The 26869-nt window shown below is 43.8% G+C and overlaps 1 protein-coding gene across 1 annotated transcript in view; it reads left to right on the top strand.

Moving 5' to 3' along the window:
• SYNE2 (spectrin repeat containing nuclear envelope protein 2) overlaps positions 1-26869 on the top strand; it is a 169725-nt gene that overhangs the window by 138182 nt on the left and 4674 nt on the right. The window contains exons 102-112 of the mRNA XM_054400423.1: positions 10571-10733; positions 15862-16049; positions 16177-16327; positions 16823-17005; positions 18328-18465; positions 19395-19589; positions 20404-20686; positions 21038-21106; positions 21894-22030; positions 22872-23001; positions 24602-24813. Of these exons, the coding sequence (XP_054256398.1) occupies positions 10571-10733; positions 15862-16049; positions 16177-16327; positions 16823-17005; positions 18328-18465; positions 19395-19589; positions 20404-20686; positions 21038-21106; positions 21894-22030; positions 22872-23001; positions 24602-24813 (1849 nt within the window). The remainder of the gene's footprint in view (positions 1-10570; positions 10734-15861; positions 16050-16176; positions 16328-16822; positions 17006-18327; positions 18466-19394; positions 19590-20403; positions 20687-21037; positions 21107-21893; positions 22031-22871; positions 23002-24601; positions 24814-26869) is intronic.

The raw sequence follows: 26869 nt of genomic DNA, 5'->3' as shown, positions 1-26869 counted from the left end.
ACAAAAGGTCTGCAACATGTCAGGTTCTACTTGTGATTTTCACCAATTCTCTAGTCAGGACTAGTGTTATGAATAGGAAGGACCTGACAAAATGTGGTTTTAAACATCTCCTTTAGTGGTCCAAGGTTATCATACAGCCCAGTGAACTCTACTGGTTTTGGACTTAATACTAGTGGATGTTCAGCATATTGCTGTGTTTTGCAACGTGTGTGTAATTTATCTCTTCCCTCATGTAATCTACCCCACATGAGCTTGGCTCACCACTCAGCTGTTCTTGGCTGCTCAGTCTTAAATAACTACCAGTCTGGATACTCACAATAGAATCTGAGTATGGTCCTGTGAGGTTTTTCACTCTGTTTACAACCTTTCAACTACCCTTGTGGAGGTCCCTGCTACAGGGATTGCCTTTGACCATTGAATTCCAAAGGAACTAAATTAGGCTTCAGTTGACTGAAATGTCCACCTCACAGGTGCATTGTGGCACTCGAGGAGGCTTGTCCTATGTTTCTGGATAGCTTCTCTTACGCTCAGACAATGGAGGAGAACACAGCAACTCTCTCTATCACAGATGTGCCACAAGTTGGGCCTCTTCATGGGGGACTGGAACAGAGCAAGGAGCCTTGGGCTGGGGACAAGATGACTCGCGAGCATGGGTTGTGATGCCCTGTGCTGATAGACCATCTCCTTTCTTTTTACTTTGCTTTTGCAAAAACAACTGTGTGGAAAGAGCACAATGAAAATAGAGTGGTGGCAAAATTGATGGTAACCTTGCTGCATGAAGCCATCGTAATCCAGACATCCTCACACAGTCTCAAACATCTGCCATCACCAGATGGTTTCCAGTTTCATTCAGTGGATAGGATGGATTTGCTCCAGGGAGATTGGAGGCTGTAGGGCATAGTACAGGGGCTACGCACCCACTGCTGCTTGGCAAAGAGAGATTGCAGTGCTGCAAAATGCTGTTGGGGTGGCAGCCCCAGATGAAGCCCTTTTTGTTGGACACTGCTTCATTTCTTGGGGAAGATAAAAGGGATCAAGGAGATGCTTCAGGGCAGGACTACCAGAAGGCCTTGTAGTCAGCTGAGGCAGGACAATGCTTCCTGGAGGGAAATGATTCATTTTGACTGTGCTGAGGAGGCAGGATTGTGGGAATTTAATTTCACAGCATCTCTGTGAAATGAGGTGGTAGGTTTGCTCCTGGCTTTTGAGGTCAGTAGTTACGGCAAGTAAATTAGAGTGAAAATTTTCTCTGTTTTTGCTTGCTGAGTCTGCAACCACTTGAAGCTTTTCTGACAAGTACTGCAGCTTCAGCACTTTCTGTAAAACTTGTAACTAGCTGCTGCCTTTATTCACACTTGAGGGTGCACCAGAGCTCACTGCACTGCTTCCCTGGCCCTCAGTGGCTGTACATCACAGGTGCTAGGGCCAAATCTCACACTATCTTCATGGCAGACCAAGAGTTGGGCAGTGAGTGAACTACAGAGCCATGCACTAGGGTGGAGCAGAAAATGTGCATTGAATAGCTGTGCATTGGAAGCCAATCCTCTACTCTAGGCACTGAGCATCTCTAGTAGACAAGCACTTTGTGATTTTGTGCTTGAAGGGTCTAAAATAACCTGTATCTACAAACTAATCTAATTGAGATTTATAGCCAGTTTCAGTTCTGTGGCTTCTGTTGCCCCCATGGCTTGCTCTGAAACCTGAGTGATGTTTTATGTTTTCTGTAGAGCAGTGTATGGCTGTGTGATGCCAACATGAAATCAAATGGGTCTCAAGTCCATTTATCAATACAGGGCATTCTTCCTGATAGCTTATTTCGCCTTTTTAAACCAATAACTGTCCTGAGACAGATGGGCAAATTAGGTGAGCTCTCCATTTAGTCCTTGAAGTGATTCTCTTAGTTCATGGTGACAAGCACAGATTTGCCATATGGCTGTGCTTGCAGGACTTAACACTTTCATTGTGTGCCTGTGCTTGGCTTGTGTGGTGACAAAAGCTTTGCTCCATGTGTTGCAGTCAGAGAATGGCTTGGTGCAAACTTGGATAAGTCTCAAAATGTTAATTCCCATGGGATAGAGTAACCATTAAGACATTAACATGCCTGGAAAGGAGAACAAGTGAATTTCTGTCTAGCTCAGAAGAGACTCTTACCAGAGAAGGTCTTGTGCTGAAGTCTCTGTTGACAGAGGGGAAATACAAACATATGAACAGGGAGAAAGAGAGCATTGTGCTGGCTGTAAAAATGGACATAGAAAATACCTTGCTTTTGTTCCCTCATCACTTGCCTCGTAGCAGCATTCTGCCAGAAGAAACCTCTGCATGCTTACACATACACCCAAGTGAAGGCCTGAAACAGCAGGAGAAGGAGCACATAGGTGGTAGATGGCCAAAACCCTGTGGAGTGGGATTTACATCCCCAGCATGCCTTGGAGCAGCACTCCCCAGTCATGCATTAACTGGCAAGAGGACTATGTTGAACACAGACATCTTCCTCAGTGTACTTTCCTGGTCTGTCCATCACTGATACTAAGTCCATGCTTTGCTTCCCACCCAGCCCAGCGGGGAGGTGTTTGCCTTCCTGTGTGGCTGTTTGCTTGAGCCTTCATTACAACCACCAGCTTCATCAGGGGCTGCCTCTGGCAGTTTTGGGTCTACAGACTGTTCTCTGCAGTAACAAATGTTGCATTTCTCAGCTGCTCTGGCTATGGGCACACTGTGATGTGTTTTCTTACTTGGTGGATCTGGTCTATGTTTTGGAGAAAGGCACTTTTTTTTGTGAATGTAGCAAGTATGGGTTCAAATGACTGTAACCTTTAATGCAAGCAAGGAAACTAGCAAGGTCAAATGTGCCTTCTCATTCTTCTTAATGTGCATCATAGGGAGCTAGATCTGTTCCCTGTGTTCACAAGCTGCCAGCCCTCATTGCAGGATCCAGGAATCTTAAACTGCCACAGTTAACGTCAGCCCCCTTCTTTCCCACATTGAACTGAGAAACTCCAAGTGTTTGCAGCAGATTTCCCGTGTGCCACAGCTGAAATTTACCAAACAGCCTGACACCACTCAGGTTGCAGTAAAATGGGAAGGAGTTACTCTCCAGTGATATCACCTTGTGCTAAGCAGGGGTTCCATGGAGGTTTTATTGGGGGGCTCCAGTTAGCCCCTGCACTGTGCTTCTCCTTCCTCTCTGTACCCTCACTGTTGCTGGACTGTCCCTGTAGCTGCAGTGGGCCCCCAGCTTGGTAGGTGTGGGGAGGGAGCAGGTTTATAGCACCTCTCAACTGGTCTGTTTATTTTTCCATCGCATTGCTTACCCTTTGGCAGGGTAGACCCATCAGGTACCACATGTCAGCATGTAGTCCTGCCCTGTTGCAGCTTCAGGCAGGCAGCCCACAGTCAGTGTGGGTGCACTCCAAGTTCAAAGGTCTTCTTAAATTGCTACAGATTAGTGCTGCATGGCAAGGAAAGCAAAGTATAATGCAGGGAGGCCGTGATGTAAACAATACAGTCACGTTCAGCAGAATTGTACAGGTTTGTCATGGTAAAATCTCGATTCTTGTATTTGTTTTGGTTCAACAAAAAAAATCTGGACAGGTGAAATCTCACTCACCTAATGCCTGCTTTCTTTCCATGTTCTCCAGGCTCCCTGTCCTTCAGAGATTATGCTTCTCTGCGGTGCAAAAGCAGTGACAGAATTCATTATCGTATCAGGCAGGATGGTTGGGCTTATTTTGGTTATGCAATGTGTGCTGGGAGCAGGGGGGAGCTGGCAGTGCAAGGGGAGTCCCTGGGTTCTGTATGCTGTTGCCATTCCTACAGTATGCTTGGCTGTCTAGGAGGGTTAAATCCCCATTTTCTGTCTTAGACCTGGTATTTCAAACATGATTTTCATCCTCTCCAGCCCATAATCAGGTTAAACTGCTGAGGTGACTGAGTGTGATTTACCCATGCAAACATCTGAAGCCCTCTCACTGTGGTGTCTTCCCAGGCACATTTTACCCTAACATGTTGAATCTGAGTGATTGGCAAGCCAATACAGGTCTGTGGAAGGCTATCTGAATACTGAAACCCCTTTAATTTCAAATTGATTCCTTGCATTTTTGGTAGGATTATCATAACTTCTTAATTTTTTTCCCCAATGTTGTTTGGGTGGGGAGTGCCTCATAATCCAAGGTTCTCTGACTTCCGCCTCTTTTTCCTACCCTGTGATCTTTGGCAGTCATAACACACAGAAATCATGACAGTGTGTTATTCCACAAATGAATAATACCATAAATGAAGATCAGGGGCTATCTTGCCCTCCAGCAAAACAGGCTACTTCTACTGGGAGGCCTTCTGCGTGCACTAGAAGGTTGAGGAGAGGACAGGTTAGTGTGTGGGAGACTTAATTCGCCCTTAAATACCTGGGATATAATGGGAAAGGCGAGCAAGAGGAACACAGGGGAAGTCAGGATAAATCTGTGTGCGTGGTGCCTGTGCGTGGATGTATGTGTTCTGGTGGGTTTTTTTGGGTTTGCTTCCAACTGACTGCTGCAAGTCATCCGGGGCTGAGACTCCAATCCCTCTTTGGCAGAAGAAATGAGCACCTCATTTACCTTTTTCGCTGCTGAAGCCTCCAACCTGCAACCTTTTTGTTGCCAGCCGCTCGCAGCTGCTGGCCGTGCGCTTCTTGGCGTGCTAATTCTCTTATGTCAGAATAAAGCTCTCCTGGGTTTGTTCTGAGGAGGGATGCGGCCGTTTGCCAGGTAAAATACCAACCCAAAACACAGAGGTTAAAACTGGGGAGAGCTACAGAATCTCCCCCGCTCGGAGGGTCGGGGAGGACGAGCGAGCCTCCCCCCGACGCGGGATGCTAAAGCGGCGACTAAATAGGGCATCTGTGGAGGAGGGGTTTCCTCTTCCATGCCTGCCGTGGTCGCACAGGCGGTCCCCTTGCAGCTTGGGATTTGCAAGCTGAGGAATGGTTTTTTCTTGCGAATCGTAAGTGCCATGTTGGTGAACGACCGAGGGTCTGGTTGGGGTGGGTTTTTTTTAGAGCAGGCATCGCTGGCACGGCGGGAAGGGGGAAGGGCACCGATGCAGCAGTGGCTCCCCGCAATTCGCCTTGGATAAGGGGATGAGTAGGAGACGCGGTGTGTTAGCAGCAGGAATAGTGCTCCGCGGCCTCTCGCTTAAAATCAGCCGTGTTTTGGCAGTTTTGCACCCAAGGTGGAGATCGGTGGAAATCTTTTGGAGCTGGCAGCAGGGTATGGCGAGAAAAGCCTCCTGCGGCGCACCCGCTACTTGCCCTGCTCGCTGTGCTGGCACAGCCCAGCACCGGGGTTCCGTCATTGTGCCAGGGCCGGGCGCTTTGCAGAGAAACCTCTCTGCTTTTCATAGGAAGGCCTAAAATTTGTCTTTGACATCACCTTTCCCGATCGGGGGGTTTGGCCCTCAGAGGGTTAACCTCTCCCTGCGACTTACTGAACAAAGGTTTCTGTGCTGTGCATCTCATTTGCCTTACCGGATTGTAAACAATCCTATCAGCTGGCAGGGCCATTCCGGCTCCTCCTCGGTTAAAAAGAAATGGCTCTAGTGGCTTTTTCTGGTGACAATTGTGCTCGTGAGTCAGGAACATGAATAAGGATGTTCTTCATTCCTTCAGACGATAAAATTTGCATGTTACTTTATATTTTCTTTGAGCTTCCCTGTATCTTTTTTTCTGCAGCATTTTGACAACTGGTGCAATGCAATTGGCAGGCATTTTGCAGTTCTTTGTGTGGATACATTTCAGTCAACCTGGAAGTGCCTTCTACTGATTGATGCTTCCCGAGTAGTTACTACAAAACATTCTGGCTATAAATGGTCCACCCTCAACCAGCTTAATGCATTTCTCTTGTAACTCAATACTGGCAACGTCATTGAGGGTATTAAGACCCAAATCCAATATCGAGTCAAGTCAGTTAGTCCTTCTGTTCACTTTTGCAGCCAGCTATTATAATCTGCTAGGTTTTGTTCTTTTTCTGCCACTTCTATTTTGGTATAAAACTTAAGACATGTAGAAACTCTTTGGCTAATCCCAGGCATTTTATGCATGTGTCTAAACACTGTTTTGAATCGGGGTATCTTTTAAGCTGGACGTTGTGCAAGACATGTTTGGGTTTTTTTTAAATTAGTGGTCATATTTGTTGGGGGTTTTCTCTGTGGCTTTTGTTTATCTGTTTCTTTACTTGTTTGTTTCTTGGTTTGGGGTTTTCTGATGTTGAATGGTGGCAGGTGAGTTCTCATTGGGAAGTGAACTATGGATAGGTAGTTTTCACTGTTTGACCAAATAACTTTAGAATTAGACTTTGTGGAGGAAGAATTCAATCAGCTGTGTTGGCAGCCTCTACCACTTTCTGTGTAACTACAAGAAGCTCATTTCCTCTGCTGCACTTGAAGTTTAATTGCTGTTAATTTATTGTGTGTTGGGTGATTGGTCAACTGAAGATAAGGGGGGAGCTTTTGCCCCCAGGGTTAGTGACTTTCTTTGTGCACCCACACCCAGCTCCCAGGAGGCCTGTCATTCCACCTCTTTGCACCTCAAAAGAGTTTGAGAGGCTTCTTTCATGCAAAGAGCAGATAATTTGCAATACTTGCAATGTGCAGAAATGTATGTGAGAGTGGTTGTTGTAAAATAGTGAGTCTATATTTTTCTTTGAGCTGTAGCAAGAGAAAAGACAGTTCCCTGTGACTTCAGGTGCAAACTTCAGAGTGCTCAATGAGAATGTTCAGTATTTGCATTATTTCACCTTTGCTTTATCATAGAACTCTCCCCTTTTACCTTGGGCTGTGTGTCTGCTAACTGCAACAAGAGCAGATCAACCAGTTTGAACATCTGGACAAGGCTGCCTTCGTCTTAACAGCACTAATGTGAACTTCTCTTAGGTTCTTGTTCTTCCCTGGTTGCTTAACTCAAGTTTGAGATTAACGGCTTAGAGCATTGTGGGTGTTTAAATGACTGAAGAAATGTCGTATTCTATCCAGAATATGTTAACAGATTCAGTTACTTAATTGCAATGTTGTATCTGTAATGGCAGTTGCTAGAAATGTAAGATCACCGTACCACAATGATGCTCTATTTGCTTCTAGTAACACCACTACATAAAGACCCATATATTTATGGTAATATCTGTAACTTGAATTTTACAGTAATGTCTAAGACAAAATAATATTCTTGGGGGAAAGTTTGTACCAAAAAAAATCTTTATTCTAAAATTGCTGCTTTTTAAATGTGTTGTCAGTCTTAGAGACTTTTATAATATCCCTCGGCTTTGCTTTGGACTTCCTTTGCTATGTTCACCTACTTGTTATCCAGTATGCAGACTGAAGAAAATGTCTTGCAACCCATGAATTTTTCTGTAATGCAGTTTCAGGATGGGAAACAGGTAAATACAGAGAGAGAGAGGAAAACAGGGAAGCAAAGATGATACTGAGCAGCGCTGTAAGATGTGATCTCAGCAGGTCAGCTGTGGCATCAGATGGTCCCAATATGTGCATCTTCTTCAAGTCGCCAGAGGAATATTTCCAAAGCAGTAGTGGAGAATGCCATAGAATATGCAGAGAATAAATTGCCAGTGGATACTGTCCAAGGCAGTGTGGCAATCAAGCCATGCTGTCCTCTTGACTGGCCTGAAGTCATGCAGAGTTAACAATGCAACAGCATAGATGTTTGCCTCAGACTCTTTCTCTGGCCTGGCTTTTCTAGCATTTCTTCTCTTTGGTGCTCAACACGAAGCCTACATTGTCTCTTCCAGGGAGAAGTGTTTCTGAGTCACCTGTCTGGTGGACTATGTACCCTGCAGGGACACAGGCCCTGCTGAGCATCATGACCAACTAGATGCAAACTGACTGGTGAGACAGAAGCAGGGGATAGGGTGGAGGAAGAATTACGATACCTGAGTAAATTGCTGCCAGCCCATGATAGCACAAGAAAATGCTATACAGTTATCAGAGTATAACATGTTCATTGAGTGCCACTTAAAAGAAGCAGAACCAGGAGCAGGAAGATTGACATAGCTGTTGTTTGCTTGGGAGCCAGATGCTTTCTGCATACAGGGTTGAACTTGGCAGAGCTCTGAAAGAAGCTTGTTAAGGAAAGTGAGAGCAGCTAAATGCTTTTGACATCTGCAGGTTTCCTCTCTATCAGCTGCAGCAGTGGAAACCACCACCAGTGTAAAAAGAGGCAGAGGCAGCTGCTTTGCACTTTACACCAGTATCAGTGGCTTTGCGATGCAAGGTGGGAACAAGGCAGACCATTGATAAGGGCCAAATCCATGAGGCTGGTTTGCAGGGTTGCATGCACCAGACAAGACTAATTTTACATTTTGGAGAGTGCAAGTTATCAAATGCTTGCCAGAAGTCGTAGTGTAGAACTGTGCTCTTCTTACCCTTCTTGTAAAACAACTGAAAGTACTGTCTGGTCCTTTTGGGACAAGAAGCAGAGGAAGGTGCTTCTCATGCTGCTAATCCATGTGAGACCCCAAGTTTGCTTCCCTTAATCTGCATGTTCACAGTAAGCAATCAGACTGAAAAAATCCAGCAGGATCATTCCTACATCTCCTCCATAAGTGTTTTACCTTAAATCAAGAGTTTAACTGGCATACCTTTTTGATTACCTTAAGGTTGCTAATAAGGTCAGAGTGGCATATTCATTATGCCATAGCTGTCCTGTGTATCTTCTGTCACTGTGTCATATGCTGCCACAAGCAACTAAAATCCACTCAGTTACAGGCAATTTGGACCTCTAAAACTTGGTGGGATAGTTTGGCAGCAGGCAGGATGGTGAGTTAGGAAACTCTTCATTTTTCTTGCAAGGAGGGGCAGGTCCTTTGCATGGAGCCAGCACCCAGGTGCCTTGTTTTGTCTGTCTCGGTGTCATCTGTCCATGCCTGCACTGAATGAGATTACATCCTCCCAACTCTTCAGTCCTAGCTTGCACAATATTAGAGCTTTCAAGTGTATTAGGACTTGTGTCTGATGCCTCAACAGTCCCTTGCATTTTGAGACATGCAGTGGTCCCCTTGTACAAGCTGCCCTGCCAGTCCCAGCTGCTGCTTTTGTTTAGCTGGTGACAGTTCCCAGTCACAGTGGCTAATGAATGGGAAATGTTTTGACCTTTTCACGATGCGTACTTTTAACATTTTGCACTGCACTTGCCTTAGATATTGAGGCTTATCTGGGTAGTTGCTAGACCAGGCAATAGCTTAGGGTTTAATTTGGAAATCTGCATTTTAAAAAATCACTTGCAAGGTCCAAAAATCCATTCCAAGGCACAGGGACAGGACTAGACATCAGAAGGATGCAGGCAGCCAGAAGGACAGCACAGGAAAGCAATGCTGACTAAGAGGTGGATTCTCCCCAGGACAGGGGTGGGATGATGTCACTTACCTTTAGCAGTGTTGATATTTATAGTACTGCAGGGTAGATCATTGTAGTTCATGGAGAGAAATACATGCCATTTTTGGTACAGTTCATCTCGTCTTCTGATCCAGGTTTTTAGGACAGATCATATGGAAATCATGATCAAGACTTATTAATTTTTTTTCTGCCATTAACTGCCAAGGTCCAGATGGCAAGTTGCAATATCCATCTGAAGATGTAAGTGTTACCTCAGTGTTGGGCTTTTGAGTAATTTTTGTTGGGAATTACAAGAAATTAGAATTTCAGTGAAAGATGTGAGAGCAGCGAGGTAGTTTAGCAGATGTTTCTACAACATGTGGGGACAGATTTGCACAAATGTTCAAACACACTGCTTAGATAATATGAGGGGCTGATAAGGGGTTTTGACATGGGAATATGCCTTAAAAGGCTGGAAATAGAAGATGGTCTGCACTTTGAGGGCTGTGCCACAAAGATAAAAGCAAGCAGTCTTGATGGTTCTTTTGTTTGTACAGTGCACAACACTCTCTAGCTGTTGGATATTCTTCCTCTTCAGGATTGCCTTTTTTTAATTCCCAATTTCACCCACCAGGAGAGTGGCACATCTCCACGTTTCAGTCTGTTGTTTAGAAGACTGCTGAATGTCACAGTGTTATATGTTCCACAGTGCACATTGCTTAGGCCTTTTCCTGTCAGCACCCATTTGCTCAGGGTGTTGGACCTGTGATTTGGGCAAAATCTGCCTCCACTGGCAGAGCAGAACCTTGCTGACTATGGTGGGCCTGTCAGTTGCTGAAGAAGACAGTGAATGTAATTCACAGCAGGAAAACCAGACTGTAGAGACCCATTTTGGCTCTACTGCAGCATGTTATGGTACAAACGCCTACTTAAATGTCCATGAACTGACTGAAGAGCTCACTAGCAGGTGAATGAGGCTATAAAAAGTCATACAGTTTCATCAAAGAATTCACACAAGACTTTGCTGCAACTGTAGAGCAGAGGCCCGCTGAGCCAATTTAGGTAGGTTTTCACTGAAACATGGCTCTGATTTACAGGCAACAGCTTGGTGGGACAGTAGGTGCTTCATGAAGCTTTGCCTGTCATCACCTTCTTCTAACACAATTTCCACTGATTCAAGATCTTTGTAACAAAATGTTCTTCCTGGTTTGCTTAGGGTGAAGAAACTGAAGGAAACATTTGCTTTTGTACAAATATTGGACAAAAACATGAGTAACCTTCGCACCTGGTTGGCCCGGATTGAGTCTGAGCTTTCCAAGCCTGTTGTTTATGACATCTGTGATGACCAAGAAATCCAGAAGAGACTGGCAGAACAGCAGGTGGGAAATGGCAGCAGACAGAGTAAATGGGTTAAAATGCTGCTGGTTACAATCGGTCCTGGTTTGAAATCACCTGTTTCTTTTCTTTACCAAGGCCTTCTAACTGTTTGCTTGTCATGCATGTTCCTGCCAAGATGCACTACCTGGGAAATTTTTATTTACTTGCTCTAATTCCAGTATTGTGTTGGCTTACTCCACTTCTCCCTTTCCCCCTCCACCGAAGGAAAACATGCAAAACACTGACAAAAGCATTTTTACATTTCATAGTTTGCTAAGTACAGTAGACATCATAAAGGTTCAGCAGGGCACAAACCATGGGTAAAATCCACAAGAATGACTTAAGCTGACAAGCCATGAATCACAGAATGGTAGGGATTGGAAGGAACGTCTGAAGATCATCTAGTCCAACTCCCCTGCTAAACCAAGTTCTCTTAGAGCAGATTGCACAGAACCATGTCTGGGTGGGTTTTCAATATCTCCAGAGGAAACTCCACAACCTCTCTGGGCAGCCTGTTCCAGTGCTTGTCACTCTCACAGTAAATAAGTTTTCCCTCATGTTCACATGGAACTTCCTGGGTTCCAGCTGATATCCATTGCCCCTTGTCCTGTCACTGGGCACCACTAAAACCACTTTGGCCCCATTCTCTTGATGCCTGCCCTTTTGGTATTTTCAAACATGGATAAGATCTTCTCTGTCTTCTCAGGCTAAACAGCCCCTGGTCTGTCCACCTCTCATACTTATAAGAAAGGCTCCAGCCTCCTAGTTATCTCCGTAGCCCTCCACTTGTCTCCCTTCAGTAGTTCCTTGTCTCTTTTGAACTGGGGGGCCCAGAACTGGGCACAGTACTCCAGGTGTGGCCTCACCAGGGCAGAGTAGAGTAGAGGGGGAGGAGAGCCTCCCTTGACTTGCTTGCTACGCTATTCTTAATGCATCCCAGGATACTATTTGCCTTCTTGGCCACAAGAATGCATTGTTGGCTCATAGCAAACTTGTTATCCCCCAAGGTCTTTCTGCATGGAGCTGCTTTCCAGCAGATCAACCCCTAACTTGTACTGATACATGAGGTTATTCCTCCCTAGGTTCAGGACTCTATATTTGCCTTTGTTCAACTTCATTAAGGTCCTGTGTGCTCAACTCTCCAGCCTGTCCAGGTCTTGCTGAATGGCAGCACAACCTTCTGGTGTATCAGCCACTCCTCCCAGTTTTGTGTCAGCAAACTTGCTGAGGGTACACTCCATCCCTTCATCCATATCATGGACAATGTGTTGAACAAGACTGGACTCAGGACTGGCCCCTGGGGAACACTGCTAGCTACAGGCCTCCAGCTAAACTGTGCTGTTAATCACAACCCTCTGTGCTCTGTCATTCAGCCTGTTCTCAATCCACCTCACTGTCCCCTTATCTAACCCACACTTCCTAAGCATGAGGATGTTATGGGAGACAGTGTCAAAAGCCTTGCTGAAGTCAAGGTAGACAACATCCACTGCTTTCCTCTCATCTGCCCAGCTGGTCATGTCATCGTAGAAGGCTACCAGATTGGTCAAGCATTATTTTCCCTTGGTGAATCCATGTTGACCACTTCTAATAACCTTCTTTTCCTCTGCATTCAGAGGTGATCTCCAGAATAAGCTATTCCATCACCTTTTCATGGATGGAGATGAGGCTGACTGGCATGTAGTTTCATCCTAGCCCTTTTTGGAGACTGGAGTGACATTGGCTTTCCTCCAGTCCTCAGGTACCTCTCCTGTTCTCCACGAGCTTTCAAAGGTTATGGAGAGTGGCTTAGCAATAACATATACCATCTGCCTCAGCACTTGTGTGTGCATCCCACTGGTGCCCGTGGATTAGTGGGTCCCTAGTTTGCCTCGATTATTTCTAACCCAGTCTTCCTTGACCATGAGAAAGTCCTTTTTTCTCCAGACTTTCTCTCTTACCTCCAGAGTCTGGGATTCCTGAGGATCAGCCTTAGCAGTCAAGACAGAAATAAAGAATGGCAAGTCTCCTGCAAACTGGCTGTGACAGATTTAAGTTCTGTGATTTGATGTATTGCCCTCATTAGTTCATTTCTCCTCTCTGCAGACAGCAGAACAAGCTTGGCAGAGAGGGATATTTGAGCTTTGGAGGGTGAACTTGTGCAAACACACCTTTGACTGAGGCCTGATCCCCTCAGGGTTGGGTGAGATGGTGCATGAATTCTACTGAGGCATGTGAATCAGCCTAGTACTGTTGGGTGCTGGTTGAGTGTGTGTAGGCATTCATCCGAGATGGGGGCTTAACAGGGGGATCTTTAGCACTTTTGCTAGTTTTAAGTGCAAGGATTGGGCACAGCTGAATATGCCAACTATCCCAGCCAAGTGGAAGTGTGATATGAGTTGGATAGTACTGGAGTGAATTTCTCTCCCAGGCAGCCAGGGAAAGAAAAGGAATTTTTGGAACTACAGATGTGGTCATGGGAGTCTGTACTGTAAGTCTGCCCAGGTTCAAAGTGCCTCCCTGGAAAGGCTGAGAATTACCACAGCTGTCATCTGGCCTTTATGGTAAACAAGAAAATTTCCCTAGAATTGAGGATTAAGATTAAAGATGTAAAGCATGTAACCTTTCTGGCATCTGCCTTAAAGAACACCAATGGATGTTCTTCCCATCTTGTCCATCTTCTCTTTCTCTGGCTGCTGCTTTCATGTCTAAGGAAAAGACACCGAGTGATCCAGACCTGTGAGGGCTGTGTTTTGGTTGATAACAGCTCTCCATTCACTCATGTCCCAGACATCATAGGAAGGGCCAGAGCCTCTGCTACAGGGGTGGAGAGGCTTAACTCCACTTCAGCAGTTGTTGAAACACCAGAAGCCTTGCCTTCCTTAGTGCCTCTTGTGGTTTCATCTGCATTGTGAATGGTACTACAATGTTTTAGGAAGTATTTCCTCCTCATCTAAACCTTCTGCATTCTCAAAGGTTGTGATGAATTACCAGGCAGAGCAGAACATGGGACACGGAGGAATTGTGTCCCAACTAATTTATTTTTATTATCAACATTCAAGCTTCAGCTCGCTCTAAGTGCTGTCATTTGCTGCACAGAGCTACTTACTGCTTTGTCACTTGGATTGTTTCAAACATAGACATCTAGGTATCTCTAGACTCCTAATACTGTAATCCTTTAGCAGGCTGATTCTGAGGAAACATTTTGGACTAAAAAAGACCACAATAGGGGGAAAAAATCCTTTAGCTGAATGCAACAAATCAAAAAAGATCCTTCCTGATTTTATCAGAGCAATTACTTCAGCAAGAGCAGAGTGATGGTGAGAAATGCGCCCTACAGGCTTCTTTTATTTGATATCCTTGACTGGAGAAGCTTTACCTGTTCAGTCTTGAATAATGACATGCATCCACAGAGATGTTTTGTGGCATGCTTGTTCAATTACAGGATGAAGATTAAAACAGAAAATATTAATTTTAAGATTCAAAGCTGTTTCATTATTGCAGAAGTCTAGTGGCATGTAGTCTGTTTAATCTCTCTGGGCAATGCTGTGCAGAATTTAAGGGAAAAACTTTCTAGGGCTCGATATATGTTCCTGGCCTCACTAATTAGTTTGTTGCCTTTGGCTAACTGTAATACAGTCAGGTTGTTTGCAGTAACAGCTTGGAAAACAGCAAGGATTCTGCATAGGGTTATTCCATGAGCATGATGAGATCATACCAGCATCATTACCATAGTGCAAGTAGAGTTCACTTTTAATCTGTGGTATAAATTCTCATTTTCACTAATGCAGCTGTAAATCCAATCTAATTTATTGATTTCAGAAGAATCTATCCAGGTACCAGTAGTGGAGTAGAGCATGCTCTACCAGAGAGAGGTAGAGCCAGTGTTGAAGAGACACTGCTGCCTCTTGCTCAGAAAACAGCTATGAATCCTTATTAAGTTGTCAAAAATTATGTTGGGTCTGCCTTTGGCAGTCTCTCATCTATGCAAAGATTTTGGCTTCTGCATTCCTTGAAGCTGTACATTGCCACAAATCCCACAAGCCAAATTTGGACCATTTATGACTCAGTCCATCTTACAGGTACCCATGTAACACTTCTGAAGACTGCAACTGGGTGATATGCAACCCCTTGCAGCTTGTTAACTTCTGGGAAGATTTTCCTTTGATTGCTTTTGTATGTCATAGCATCTAAGGATGCACTGGGTTGGAAAGTGCCCTTGATGGTCATTTTGTCCAAACCCCCTGCAGTGAACAGGGATAAGCTCTGTCTTTTTGTGTCGTTTTGTGGGTTTTGTTTTGTTTTAGGTTTGTAAGTTTAGAGCAAAACCAGTTCATCTGTTGACTGAGATCAGTAATACCATTTAATGGGAGTTCCTGTTCACTGTTGTCAGTAAAACACTCATTTGTGTTTGTAGTTCTAGTGTTACTCAAGCAGAAGTTTCCATGTTCTTCAGTAAGAAGGCCAAAAACTGGTTGAAAAAAGTGAAAATGCAGTGGACATTGTAATTTCATCGATATTTACAGTAATGTAGAGAGCTGCTTTTTTAATTTAAAAAAAATACTGAGATAAAGCTTTTTGTTTTATTCAATTACATTGACTTTAGGAGTAGTTAATAGGTTTCAGATGAAGGGCCAGACTGTGATGGAGATGCAGGCTCTGGAGAAGAAACCCATAGTGCAGAGTTTTGCTAGACCCTATAAAACAGTCCGTTAAAAGAGGAGCTCTAGGAGAATCAATAAGTAGTGTAACACCAGCTGCTGGTGTGCCACGCTTCATGATCATATACATAGTCACAAAAGTACATGAGCTGGTATGAGATGCTGTCATCTTGTGCTGTCAAAATTAGTAAGCGTGTGTTCATGGTGTGTGTTAAGGTTTGGACTTTGAATGAACATCAAAAATTGTCAAGATTGTTAAAGAGAAGATAAAGCTTTCACTGAGAAGCCAAAGCTGGATGGTCCCTTCTGTCCTGACCTGTCAGCCAGTCATCTGCACAAGTCATCCTGCAAGTCTGTTTTCTAAAGCTAAATAAGCTTTTCCTGACACACAAATTGCTCTTTCCCCATCCTCTGCAGCAATTAGAAAGGTATGTTTGAAGTCCAGCTGCATGTGTTGTCCTTCTTACTCAAGCTATTCTTTTGCCAATGGCAGGATCTGCAACGAGACATAGAGCAGCACACTGCAGGGGTGGAATCTGTGTTTAATATCTGTGAAGTCCTGCTACACGATTCAGATGCTTGTGCCAATGAGACAGAGTGTGACTCCATCCAGCAGACTACCAGGAGTTTGGACAGACGGTGGAGAAACATTTGCGCTATGTCTATGGAAAGGCGAATGAAGTAAGACTTCTTTTCCTACCCCTCTGTAGCTGTTGCCACAAGCTGAATTTTGAAAAAGAAAAAGAAAAATCCAAAATGAATAGTCAGCTTGTGATAAAACCTTTCCATTCTTGCATCTCCCCCTCAGAATTGAGGAAACCTGGCGCCTCTGGCAGAGGTTTTTGGATGACTATTCTCGCTTTGAAGACTGGCTAAAAGCATGTGAAAAGGTAGCAGCTGAGCCTAATTCTTCAGGGGTGTTGTACACACATGCAAAGGAGGAGCTGAAGAAATTTGAGGTGAATTTTTTTAACTTTTTTTTTTTTTTAATATGGTCAGCAGCGGGCTTGAATGGTCAGACTGCTAAATACTCACTGCCTGTGTGAAATGCTCACATCACTGAAAAACACCAGTTTGGCAGAAGTGATAGTGTAGACAGCAGAAGTAATTTGGCTAGTGTGTGACTGCTAGGTATCTAGCTGATTTATTTCCTCCCAAAATTCTTTTTAATGTAGAGAATCCAGTGCTCTGAACTGACAAGATCCTGCTTGCAAGTTAGATTTACTTTCTGTAGGCTTGAAACCTTTGTGGTTGGTTTTTTTTTTTTTTCCCCCTTCCTTTTTGTAACGAGCTAAGTCTGAGCAGATGATTTAAAGTAAGTCCTCTGGATGTAATTTTGTAGTTAGAAGGTCTGCTTTTGAGGGCAGGGCATCATCTTCTCTCTTGATGGATAGTATCATCCACATCCTTTCTCTTATCAGCAAGGGAACTAAGTTCCTCGATTTGCCTTGCAGGCTTTCCAACGGCAAATTCATGAACGCCTCACTCAGCTGGAGCTGATCAATAAGCAGTACAGGCGCCTTGCCCGCGAGAACCGCACCGACTCGGCCAGCAAGTTGAAGCAGATGGTACATGAAGGCAACCAACGCTGGGATAACCTCCAGAAACGAGTTGCTGCCATTCTGAGGAGGCTCAAGGTAATTGCAATTGCACAGTGGGGTGAGAAAGTGAAGAGTGCTTGCAAGCGTCTGTAGAAATTACCCAAGGGCAAAACACATACTGGAGCCACTGTCTTGCATTAGTTGTTGTCTTGAATTACCAGTGTAGGAGAGCAGCTCTGGAAAGGTCACCAAGTATATGGCATAAACATATCCTTGGTAAATGGGTTCTTGGTAGGTGAAGAAGCATAAAGGAAGAACAGGTGCAAATTTTGGAAGGTGTGTTGCAGGCCTTACTGCTCCTTTCCCACTCTCCTCTTAGCCAGTCTTGTCATGGGTGGATGTGTTCATGCCTTCACACCTTGATATAAATAAGAGGCAGAGAGGCCAAAAGGCACCAGTGCAAGTACAATTTGGAGTTTACAGCATAGCTCTACTTTATGCCGAGTTACGATTCACCTACAAGGCTTTAAGCATGGAGACATGTTGGAGAAGTAGCTTTTGCTGTGCTCTTCCTCTGATGGAGGAATCTTGTAGAAGAATGCCTTTTCAAGACTTCAGAGAAGTGTCCAGCTTGCTTAACTGATCTCTGGGCAGATACTCTGTGCTGTGCCCTGGGGCAGACTTGTTACCACTTGATTTTGAAAACCGGAAGTGCTGCAAGCAATTGATAGGGAAAACTATTAGATCCCAAAAATCAGTGGATGAGGCTGTGGGAGCACTGATGGGGTTTGATGTGTGCAGTTTGGAGGTGTTGTATTTGGGATGTTATATGATCCCCTTCCTGAACAGTAAATCCACTGAGGAGAATGGGCACTGCAGGCTGCATGTTTGTTAGCAGCTTCTGTAGGAGGTGGCAGCAGAGAGAGCTCTTGGCTTCCACACCAAATGATACATTAGTTACACTGATGGTCATCCATGATCCACCTTCTCCATTGTTTAACTGATTTTAATGTCATAGTTTTCCTTAATTAGAGGTGGGGCTTGATTCCTTCATCTCTTTCCAACAGGTTTAAAATAACTTAGATGTTAAACCTGAGTCCAGATAACTGTTAGACTGGTATAACAATGCAGGAGAAGGTATACAGTGTGGAAACAAGAATATAATGCTGTAGAAGCATCTTGCACTGCTGAATTTTGTTCCCTCTCCCACACAAATAGTGTACTAACATAGGATGCTTTGTTCTAGCATCACTAAAGGAGGAGGACATTTTTTATACGAGGCATACTGGCATTTGTGCCCTGTAGGTGCCTTTAAGATGAACAGCAGTTTTGAAACAAGGCACTTTTCAGAGGGCTCCTGTAACCATCCTTTTCAGTAGCTGAAGTCTTATAACATGGATTCCTTTCTTCCTATTCAGCACTTCACCAATCAGAGAGATGAGTTTGAGGGGACGAGGGAAAGCATCCTTGTTTGGCTCACAGAGATGGACCTCCAGCTGACAAACGTGGAGCACTTCTCAAAAAGTAACTTCGATGACAAAATGCGCCAGTTAAATGTAGGTATCCTCACAAAGGAGGTCTAGTGAGTTGTGTAGTGGAGTCCAACTGATCCTATTGGACCTGCCCACTCTAGAGAGAATCATCACTTCTCTGGAGCTGCACAACAGCCAGCACATCTCTCATCTTTCAGACACCAGTAAATTGTTAAAACTTATCCTCTGAATCAAGACTAAACTGGACAGTATTTAAATTCAGCTTTAGAGTTCAAGCTCAGTTCTATCCTGCCATTTTCTCTTAACACCAAGCATCGGTGATGGGGATAACTGTCCCAGAAAGGAGCATGTGTAGCTTATCAATAAAAGCTACATTCCTAAACTCAGGTGCTTTTTATTCCGGTGAGATTGTTTGTTTGTTTTTTTAATTGTCACTAAGGTAGGATCTCTTCTCTCCTTTTTAAGTTGGGACTTTTAAACAGAAGTAAGACAGCAAGCATGTGCAATGATTCTAAAGAACATACTAGTTCTTTGCTACCTCTCATATGCTCGTTTCTTACTTCTCCCTGCATTGTCAACTGTTTTGGATTTATATTTACTGATATGCAAGCTGGAGGCCCAACCAGCCAAATAAACCTTTTTGCTACTGAGAAAAAGGCTGTGTGTGCCCAACAGAAACATAAACTGATTAGCTGAACTCTCGTATCATGATCCCCTGCAGGCTCAGGACACTGCAATCATACTGATGTACACATGGGTGGAATTCACTTGGAATTGTAATCCTGGTAATAAAACATGGGAGGAATTCACTTGGAATTGTAATCCTGCTAATAAATCTCTTAGCCTCTTGAGAAGAAGATATTTATAAAATGAAATTGGACAGCAAAGTCAATTGCTGCTTTTCTTTTGCTGCAGTGATCCAGAAAAGAAGGACAAACAGGCCAGAAAGTGACATTGCAGAAGTAATTATTTTTCTTACGTATTCCAAACAGGGTTTCCAGCAGGAAATAACACTAAACACCAATAAGATTGATCAGCTAATCGTTTTTGGGGAACATTTGATTCAGAAGAGTGAGCCTCTGGATGCTATGCTGATTGAAGATGAATTGGAAGAACTTCATCGATACTGTCAGGAGGTGTTTGGGCGAGTTGCCCGATTCCATCAAAGACTGACTTCAAGGCATCCAGTAAGAAGCAACAGTTGTATTGATGCTTTGGCAAGATTTTGGTGTTTGAACTGCAGTCCTCATTGCTTATCCCTAGCAGCTTGATTGAGTAGCTTGAGCTCAAAGGGCTCAGGAGTTCCTTAGTACTTGTGCCAGTTTTGCTAAATCGTTGTTGCCAGTCTTGTCTTCTTACGCCTCTCCTGTTGGAACTCCGTTTGCAGAACCTGGATAATAGCATGGAAGTAATTCCCGGGATTAATACTTAGACAGTAGTGTTTTGAGGGTATCAAAAGCTTTTTTGTGTGTGTTTTTAATGTCACTTTCCTTAATTTCAATAATGTGCTTAGAATTATGGATTTGTTAGAGAGGCTCCATCTGTCTGCATTCTTCTGAGAACCCTGAGTGGGTAACAGCATGCTCTTCACTTTTCACTGGGAACATTTAGATGATTAGCAGCTTGCTCTGGCTCAGAAAGGAAGAATATCTATTAGAAAAACATCTGCAAGTAGCTGTTCACCCCTGCCTAAACATCATTTCGTTGCTGGCCTGTGCGGTCCATTTGGAGCTGGGTACCCCTCCTTGCAAATTAGAGAGAGATGTTATAGTTGAGTGTCTTGAAAGAGAGGAGGGGAGGTAGCTGCATATGTGAGGATTTGGCAAGAGGGAGGAGGCAAAAGTTGTGTTTCCTTGTAATTTTAGACACATGTTCCTCAATTACTACAGCTGGCTGCAAAACAGTCCTCAGCAGTACTGTGTGACTCAGTCATTAGCTCATTAAGCAGTGGTGATCTACTGTAACTATTATTAATAGGCAATAATATTTATTTATTCTTAGGGATTGGATGATGAAAAAGAGACCTCTGAAAATGAGACAGATCCAGAAGACTCCAGAGAAATCCAGAATGATCCCTGGCATAAGAAAGCAATCAGTGAGGGGCCCTCTTCAACACAGTCCCTTTGCCACCTTGTGCCCCCTACTCAAGGCCATGAAAGATCAGGCTGTGAAACCCCTGTCAGTGTTGACTCCATCCCTCTTGAGTGGGATCACACAGGTGATGTAGGAGGTTCTTCCTCTCATGAAGATGAAGAAGAAGCAACATACTACAGTGCTCTGTCAGGTAAGAACTAATTGTCAGCTGTTTGTTTTGACATGGACAACTGCAGGATGTCCCTGTGTGGGAAGGGAGGGGGACTGAGGTCTTGCTCCTGCTGTGCTCGGTTGGTTTTTCAAATACCACTAATAGAGGTGAGGAGTCTCATCTCTTAGATGCCCTGATGAAGGGAATGGTATAGCCACGCTAATATTTTCAGAAACTTAAGGGTTTTAGAAACTTTTTGGAGAATGTTGGTTGAAAATAGTACCAAGAACATACTTTGTTATTTGTCTTTGCTGTCCCTCATTATTGCAGTTGTTTTTAATAGCTGGAAAACATTGAACAGTGAGGAAAATGACATTATTCTTTTTTCAGATGTAGAAATCACTGAAAATCCTGAGGCATATCTTAAAATGACCACAAAAACTTTGAAAGCATCTTCTGGTAGGCACCTGCTAATGCATGTGTCTGAACATGGCAATCTCCCTGTGCTGCACGCTATATTCCTCAACCTCTCTCATACGTAATGTCTGACTTCCTGCCTTGTGTGGACACCATGTCTCATCCTGTCATGGTGTTCTTACGCTGCAGTACTCACATGTACATTACAAAGCAGTCAAGAACACACCATTTAGATTTTGCCTGGTAAATGCCAAGGTGGTTAACCAGCATTTCATACGATCGACCCAAAGTCTTTTGGTACTTTCTTGGTGGTTTGCTCTGGGCAGTATCACTTTTTTGGTTGTTTCTAATTTTGATTGCATAATCACAGAGTAGTTCCAACTCTGCAAGTATTTCGTGTTTTCTGCATGACAGAACCATGTGTGTCCTGTCTGTTAAATCCAGAACAAATGTTCTCCAAATCAGGACACGTCTATACGTCTCTGCCAAAATGTTTTGCAGATGTGTGCTGGTATTGTTGGATGCAAACTTTCCGAAACTACAGTGCAGCCTTTTATTTTTTGAATACTCATACCTGCATTCAAGCATTTTCCAGAAGAATACAAAACGTCCCATAACTGCATGGCTCTCATCTCATTACCTTTGAAACACTGTTGATGTTTTGCAAATGTGCATGCTTTGCAAGGAAAGCTGCAATACTGTCATTTATATGCCATAACTTGATGCCATTTTATTCAGAGCGCTTTCTAACTTAATACAAAGCAACAGCTTCCTTGTGGACATGGGATTTTGCACTCACAGCATATGGGTTTGGTTTTATTTGTTTCAGGAAAGTCTGTTTCAGAAGCTCACCCTTGGCATTCTCCAGATAGCCCAGTCTGCAGGAAACACCGATACAATCAGGCAGAGGTGGCTGGAAACGTGTTGTCTGGTCCAGAGACAAGCACTCCCTATAAGCCAGACTATGTGAGTTGGAGGCTCTGTGGGCACTGAACCGGTAGTACACAGTCTGTTTTGTTGTTCCTGTGTAACTCCATCCTCTTCCAGTATCAAGGAAGAGATTAGCTGTGGGGTTAATGTTCACATTATGCAAAATCAGATGTTATTTCTGGTGACTCAGGTAACCAGTAAGAGTCTGTATCCACTTGCTAAAGAAAACTTCTTTAAAGCAGCTCCTGATCAGAGTTAGTATCTGGAGGAACTTAGTTCCTTTGTTGTCAGAGGACAAGTCTAGGAGAATTTAACCCCTCACCAAGGAGAGGGTGTGAATACCTTCCCTTGATACTTATGTATCTCCCTTCTCTAAGCAGACCAATTTGAAGGGTGCTTTTCTAGCATGCAAGCCACCATTTAATCTGCTGCTGGGCATTAAAATATGTGCCTCATTGGTACCTCAGCCTTGGTGACTGGTTGCCAGTGGTGGCTTTGTAGCAGCTGCCAGGCTCAGTGGACCTGGTCCAGTTGTCAGCACTGGTACTGTTATTTGGCTGCTTTTGTAATACTTGATCCCGTCTTAGAGCCTTGGTGTCAATATTGCCAATACTCAGAATCCAAGGAAGAGCTTCAGCTCGTCTGGTACATGTAGTGCAAAATCAATTAATGTGCCATGTCCAGTCTTGCAATAATTAGATCTCTATGGGGTGTGTTTATTTGTTGAGCCAGAATAAATTGTTAGCAAAGGTGCACAAGCCCAGTGCTAAATCTGACATGCAGGAGCTCACTGGCAGCCCAGCCACCCCAAAGTAGCACAGATGAAGTCTGATGGTTTGTTAACATGCAGGGCTCACCCACCAAAATGTCACTGCAGGTGAAGCAGCTCAGCTCTACAAGCAGCAGCAGCATGAACAAGAAGAAAAGTACATCTGCTAATGTGAGCGATGAAGAACCGCAAGATGACCAGGAGCTTGTGAATATAGCACCTGCAGAGAAACAGCCAGGTACTGAGTATTAGGAGTGACTTTGGTACTGTGGTGTTTGTCCTGGGACTCTCGAGGGAGACAAAGCAGAGATGGCACAAAGGCAGCATGTTTGCTGTGGGAACAAAACAGAAGTAAACCTCTACCCTCTAAATTAATGTACATTGGTAGGGTTTGCTGAGCTGCCTTCACACTTGGTATTGTCCATCCCGTGATTGCTGTTCTAAGCTTTTCCATTTTTCTACCAGAAATGAGATTTTTATCACTCATAATATACTTCTGTCTCTTTGCTGGTTGGAAAAAATGGGAACAATTTTGCTTTTGTGTGATGCTGACTACCTCAGCTGAGAGACATTTAATCAGATTTCAAAGCAGAGAAATGTGACTCTTCATCTAAAATAAGACTGCCATATATTTGGGTTCAGAAAGGATAGGGTCAATTCACACAAAGCTGTGAGGGGGCCCCACCCAGGATAGGCAATGAAACCAGCCAGTGGGATATTCAATACATAATGATGTCATGCAACTATCTAAGGGGTGGGGGATGCACCAGGCAGGTGCCAGTGTGAAGACAGAAACAGGGTTGGGCATTTCTGGAGAGCACCTGTGTTTTGTATCACTCATTCTATACAATACTTCATTAATGTTACTGTTATTTGTGTTGTTTCTTCTTGCTTTGTCATGTTCTATTAATCTCTTATCCTAACCCATGGAGTGTTGCCTTTTGCTTCCACTTTTCCTTCCTGTCCCACAGAGGAGGGATGTTGGGGAGCTAGTGTGGGAGTGTCTGCATGGGGCTCAGCTCCATCTGGGTCTAAACCATGACACCATAGGTAATTTTCTCAGTTTTTGGTACTCCATATAACAAGATACTACAGCTCCCACTTACAGAAATGTTTTGTCAAAGCTGGTAATGTCTTCTCTGCTTCACTCTCTTTGCTGTGGTCCTTTCTTCCAAACAGACCAACCAGCTGCTTCTCTTAACCTTTTGGGACCTCATTCCTGGTCTCAGGTGTTTGAGATTTTAATAACACTCTGTACTGTAATCACAAAAATTAGCTGAGTGATTCTTAAAGAGAAGACTGCTGCTATATATATCAGCTTATTTAGTTTGTCTCTGATCTCACAGATGGACCAGGGTTGAGTCCCATGCATGGAAAGAATATGAAAACCTCTGAGAAGTGCTTAGATGTACTTCAGAAAGTGTTAGTGATTGCACACTGGTGGCACATCCATCTCCTTTAGCACAGAACCAATGAAACATAAACTCAAGTCCTAACTGCTGGTCCTATGATGAATTTTGGTGTCTACAAAACAGCTGGGCTCACCAAATTCCATCTCCTTAGATTTGTGCTATTCTTCCAAGTGAATTAAAACACCTTCAATTAATGTGATTAAAATCCTGTGTGACATTACTATGTGGATAACTTGAACAACAATATGAAAGTTGCAGACTGCAGCATCTCAAGAACAAATGTGTCTAGATAACAGTAGTACATGGTAGCAATTATTTGGCCTTGAGTAGATTGGAGAACAATTTATTCATAGAACTCCTTGAATTTTTTAAATGCACTCTTCACCTTACCAAAGATTTAAATGTTTCTTGCCCTATTGTTTGTAGGCATTATTGGTAAATGGGAGCTCATCCAAGCTCAAGACCTCAGAAATAAACTCAGGATGAAACAGAAATTGCAGCAGTGGCAGCAGCTCAACTCAGATCTCAGCGATGTCTCTGCTTGGCTTGATAAAACTGAGGAAGAGCTGAAAGAGCTGCAGAAAATGAAATCTCCAACCAGCATGCAGGAGTTGGAAGAAAGGGTCAAGAAATTGAAAGTAAGTTGCGGCATGCTGAGAAGTGGGATTTCAAGATGATGATGCTCTTTAGCATTGTCTTTGCAGTCCTAGGGTCTGTCAGCAGCATGAACACTGATGACAGTGTGGGTTGTCTGCAAGGGAGTTAAGCTGTTTTCAGCTAAGAGGACTGAAAAGGGTAGTTAAGCAAGGTGCTTCTGTCTTCCCAGGTAGAGACTTGCAGGCAAAATGCCTGGGTATAACAGGCAGCCAGACTGAAATAGAAATCTTTCCCTTTCTGTTTTCTTGCAGAGACACTTGATTCTCTCTCTAGGAAAATATTTCAGACCAAAACTTATCTTTTTAGGCCTTTTGTTTTAGAAAACAAACATGGGAAAAAACCTAAATAATGAAGGCTTAGACTCCAGATGCCACGTGTCAGGCCTTGTCCTGTGGAGTTTGAGTAGTCTGAGCTGTGATAGCAGCATTTTTCTCTTGTTCTGTGCCATTCCCTTTTATGTGAATCAGAAACAGATTGAAAGTTATCTTGGTCTACAGGCTGCAAAGTCTAGGCTGATGCCTTGTTCAATTTAATTGAGGATGAGTGGTGGGGATGTAGCTCCAACACAGAGACAGATCTGTTCTAAAGCTGTGGGTTATAGCCGTATGATGTTTTAGAAAAATCCTAACTCCGAATAGCACCATTGTCCAAGAGTTGAAGGATCCATCCTCAAAACATGCAGGTTATTTCTTCACTTAGAAAATGCAGATTTCTCATTTTAAAATGCTGTATTAGTTAAAAACAAGAAACAAAATCAATTCAGTCTCTGCCAGTTTTCAGCCAAGTAGTAGAACAGTGTGAACATTTGTCAGCATGTGTGGTCCTGTTGTGTTGCCCGCTGTTTCTCAGCTTCCATAAACTAAGTCAGGTCTGCAAGTGGAGCCAGCAGTTTACCAGGGTACATCTAAGTGCTGGATCTCTGGGACTTAGTAACAAAATATCTCTCAGGTTGGGCTCTGAGAGAGCAAGTGTTCCTAACGCTTGTGGGAGTGCAGAAGATCCCTGTGTGCTCGCATTCTGCCAGCAGCCTCATAAGGAGTCACCTGAATCCTGAGGCTACCGGTCCATTTGGCATCATACTTGGGATGATGCTCACAAACAAGATGCTCTGTAGGACAGAGCAGGGGTTTCTTAGGAATGTTGAGAGGATGCTTATACATCCCAGAATAATAGTCATTAGGCCAGGGAGCATGACTCTGCACTCCAGTGCGTGACACCAGTAAGGAGACTGATTGCATCACCCAGTCTGACAAAAGCACCAAGTGCTAGGAAAGGTTTAGTGATGCCTTGGGAGTGGAGGGAGGTGCTTCCCTTCAGGCTGCAGTTGAGTGTCTGACCTTTTCTTAAGAGTCCAGCTGTCTGTAAATCCCCTTTTCAGACAGCTTGGCTCTCAGTGGGTCTCTACAAGAGCCAGCACGCTCCAAGGCATGAGCTTTGTGAGCTGTCAGGGCATCCCAATTGCCCTCGGTAAGGGTAAAACCAGTCTGGCTGCAGATTGGCTTACTGGTGTTTGGAAGCCTATGGTGGACTGTTTGTGTTATTTGATAACTGGAAGAAATTTGCTTGCCTGAAAGAGAGAGACAGGATACTTTTGTGGGGTAAAAAGTAATTTAGAGCATTTTTCAATCAGTGGGACACAGATCTGGAGAATATAGAGACTGTCCTAAAGGCTGCTAAGAAAAGCAATCCCAGCTCTTGATTTTAGGACTTGTTCTGCAGGTCCTCCTTTTCTACTGCATAAGCCCATAGCTTGAAGAAGACTGAGTACCCTTGATTCAAATGGTAAATTTCTTGAAGGTAGGAGGCATTGTTCAACATTCATTTAAAAAAATAAAAAACAACCTTCAGAAATGGGCTGCTTTGCTGCAGCCGTGACTTGGCAAATTTCATATTATTTCCCACTGCAGTTTTAAGGGAGAGAAGGAAAGCAGGCAGGACTCTTATTCAGGAAATCTTATTCAGATTCTTTCTCTGAGAAGTCACGGAAATAGGCTGACAGAAATTCTTGACTAGAGAGAAGAAAAAGGACAGGTGGGA

Source organism: Indicator indicator, chromosome 4 (assembly GCF_027791375.1).
Source record: "Indicator indicator isolate 239-I01 chromosome 4, UM_Iind_1.1, whole genome shotgun sequence".
NCBI classification, from domain to species: Eukaryota; Metazoa; Chordata; class Aves; order Piciformes; family Indicatoridae; genus Indicator; species Indicator indicator.
The sequence above is the reverse complement of the archived record's forward strand: the minus strand, read 5'-3'. Positions and strand labels throughout refer to the sequence as shown.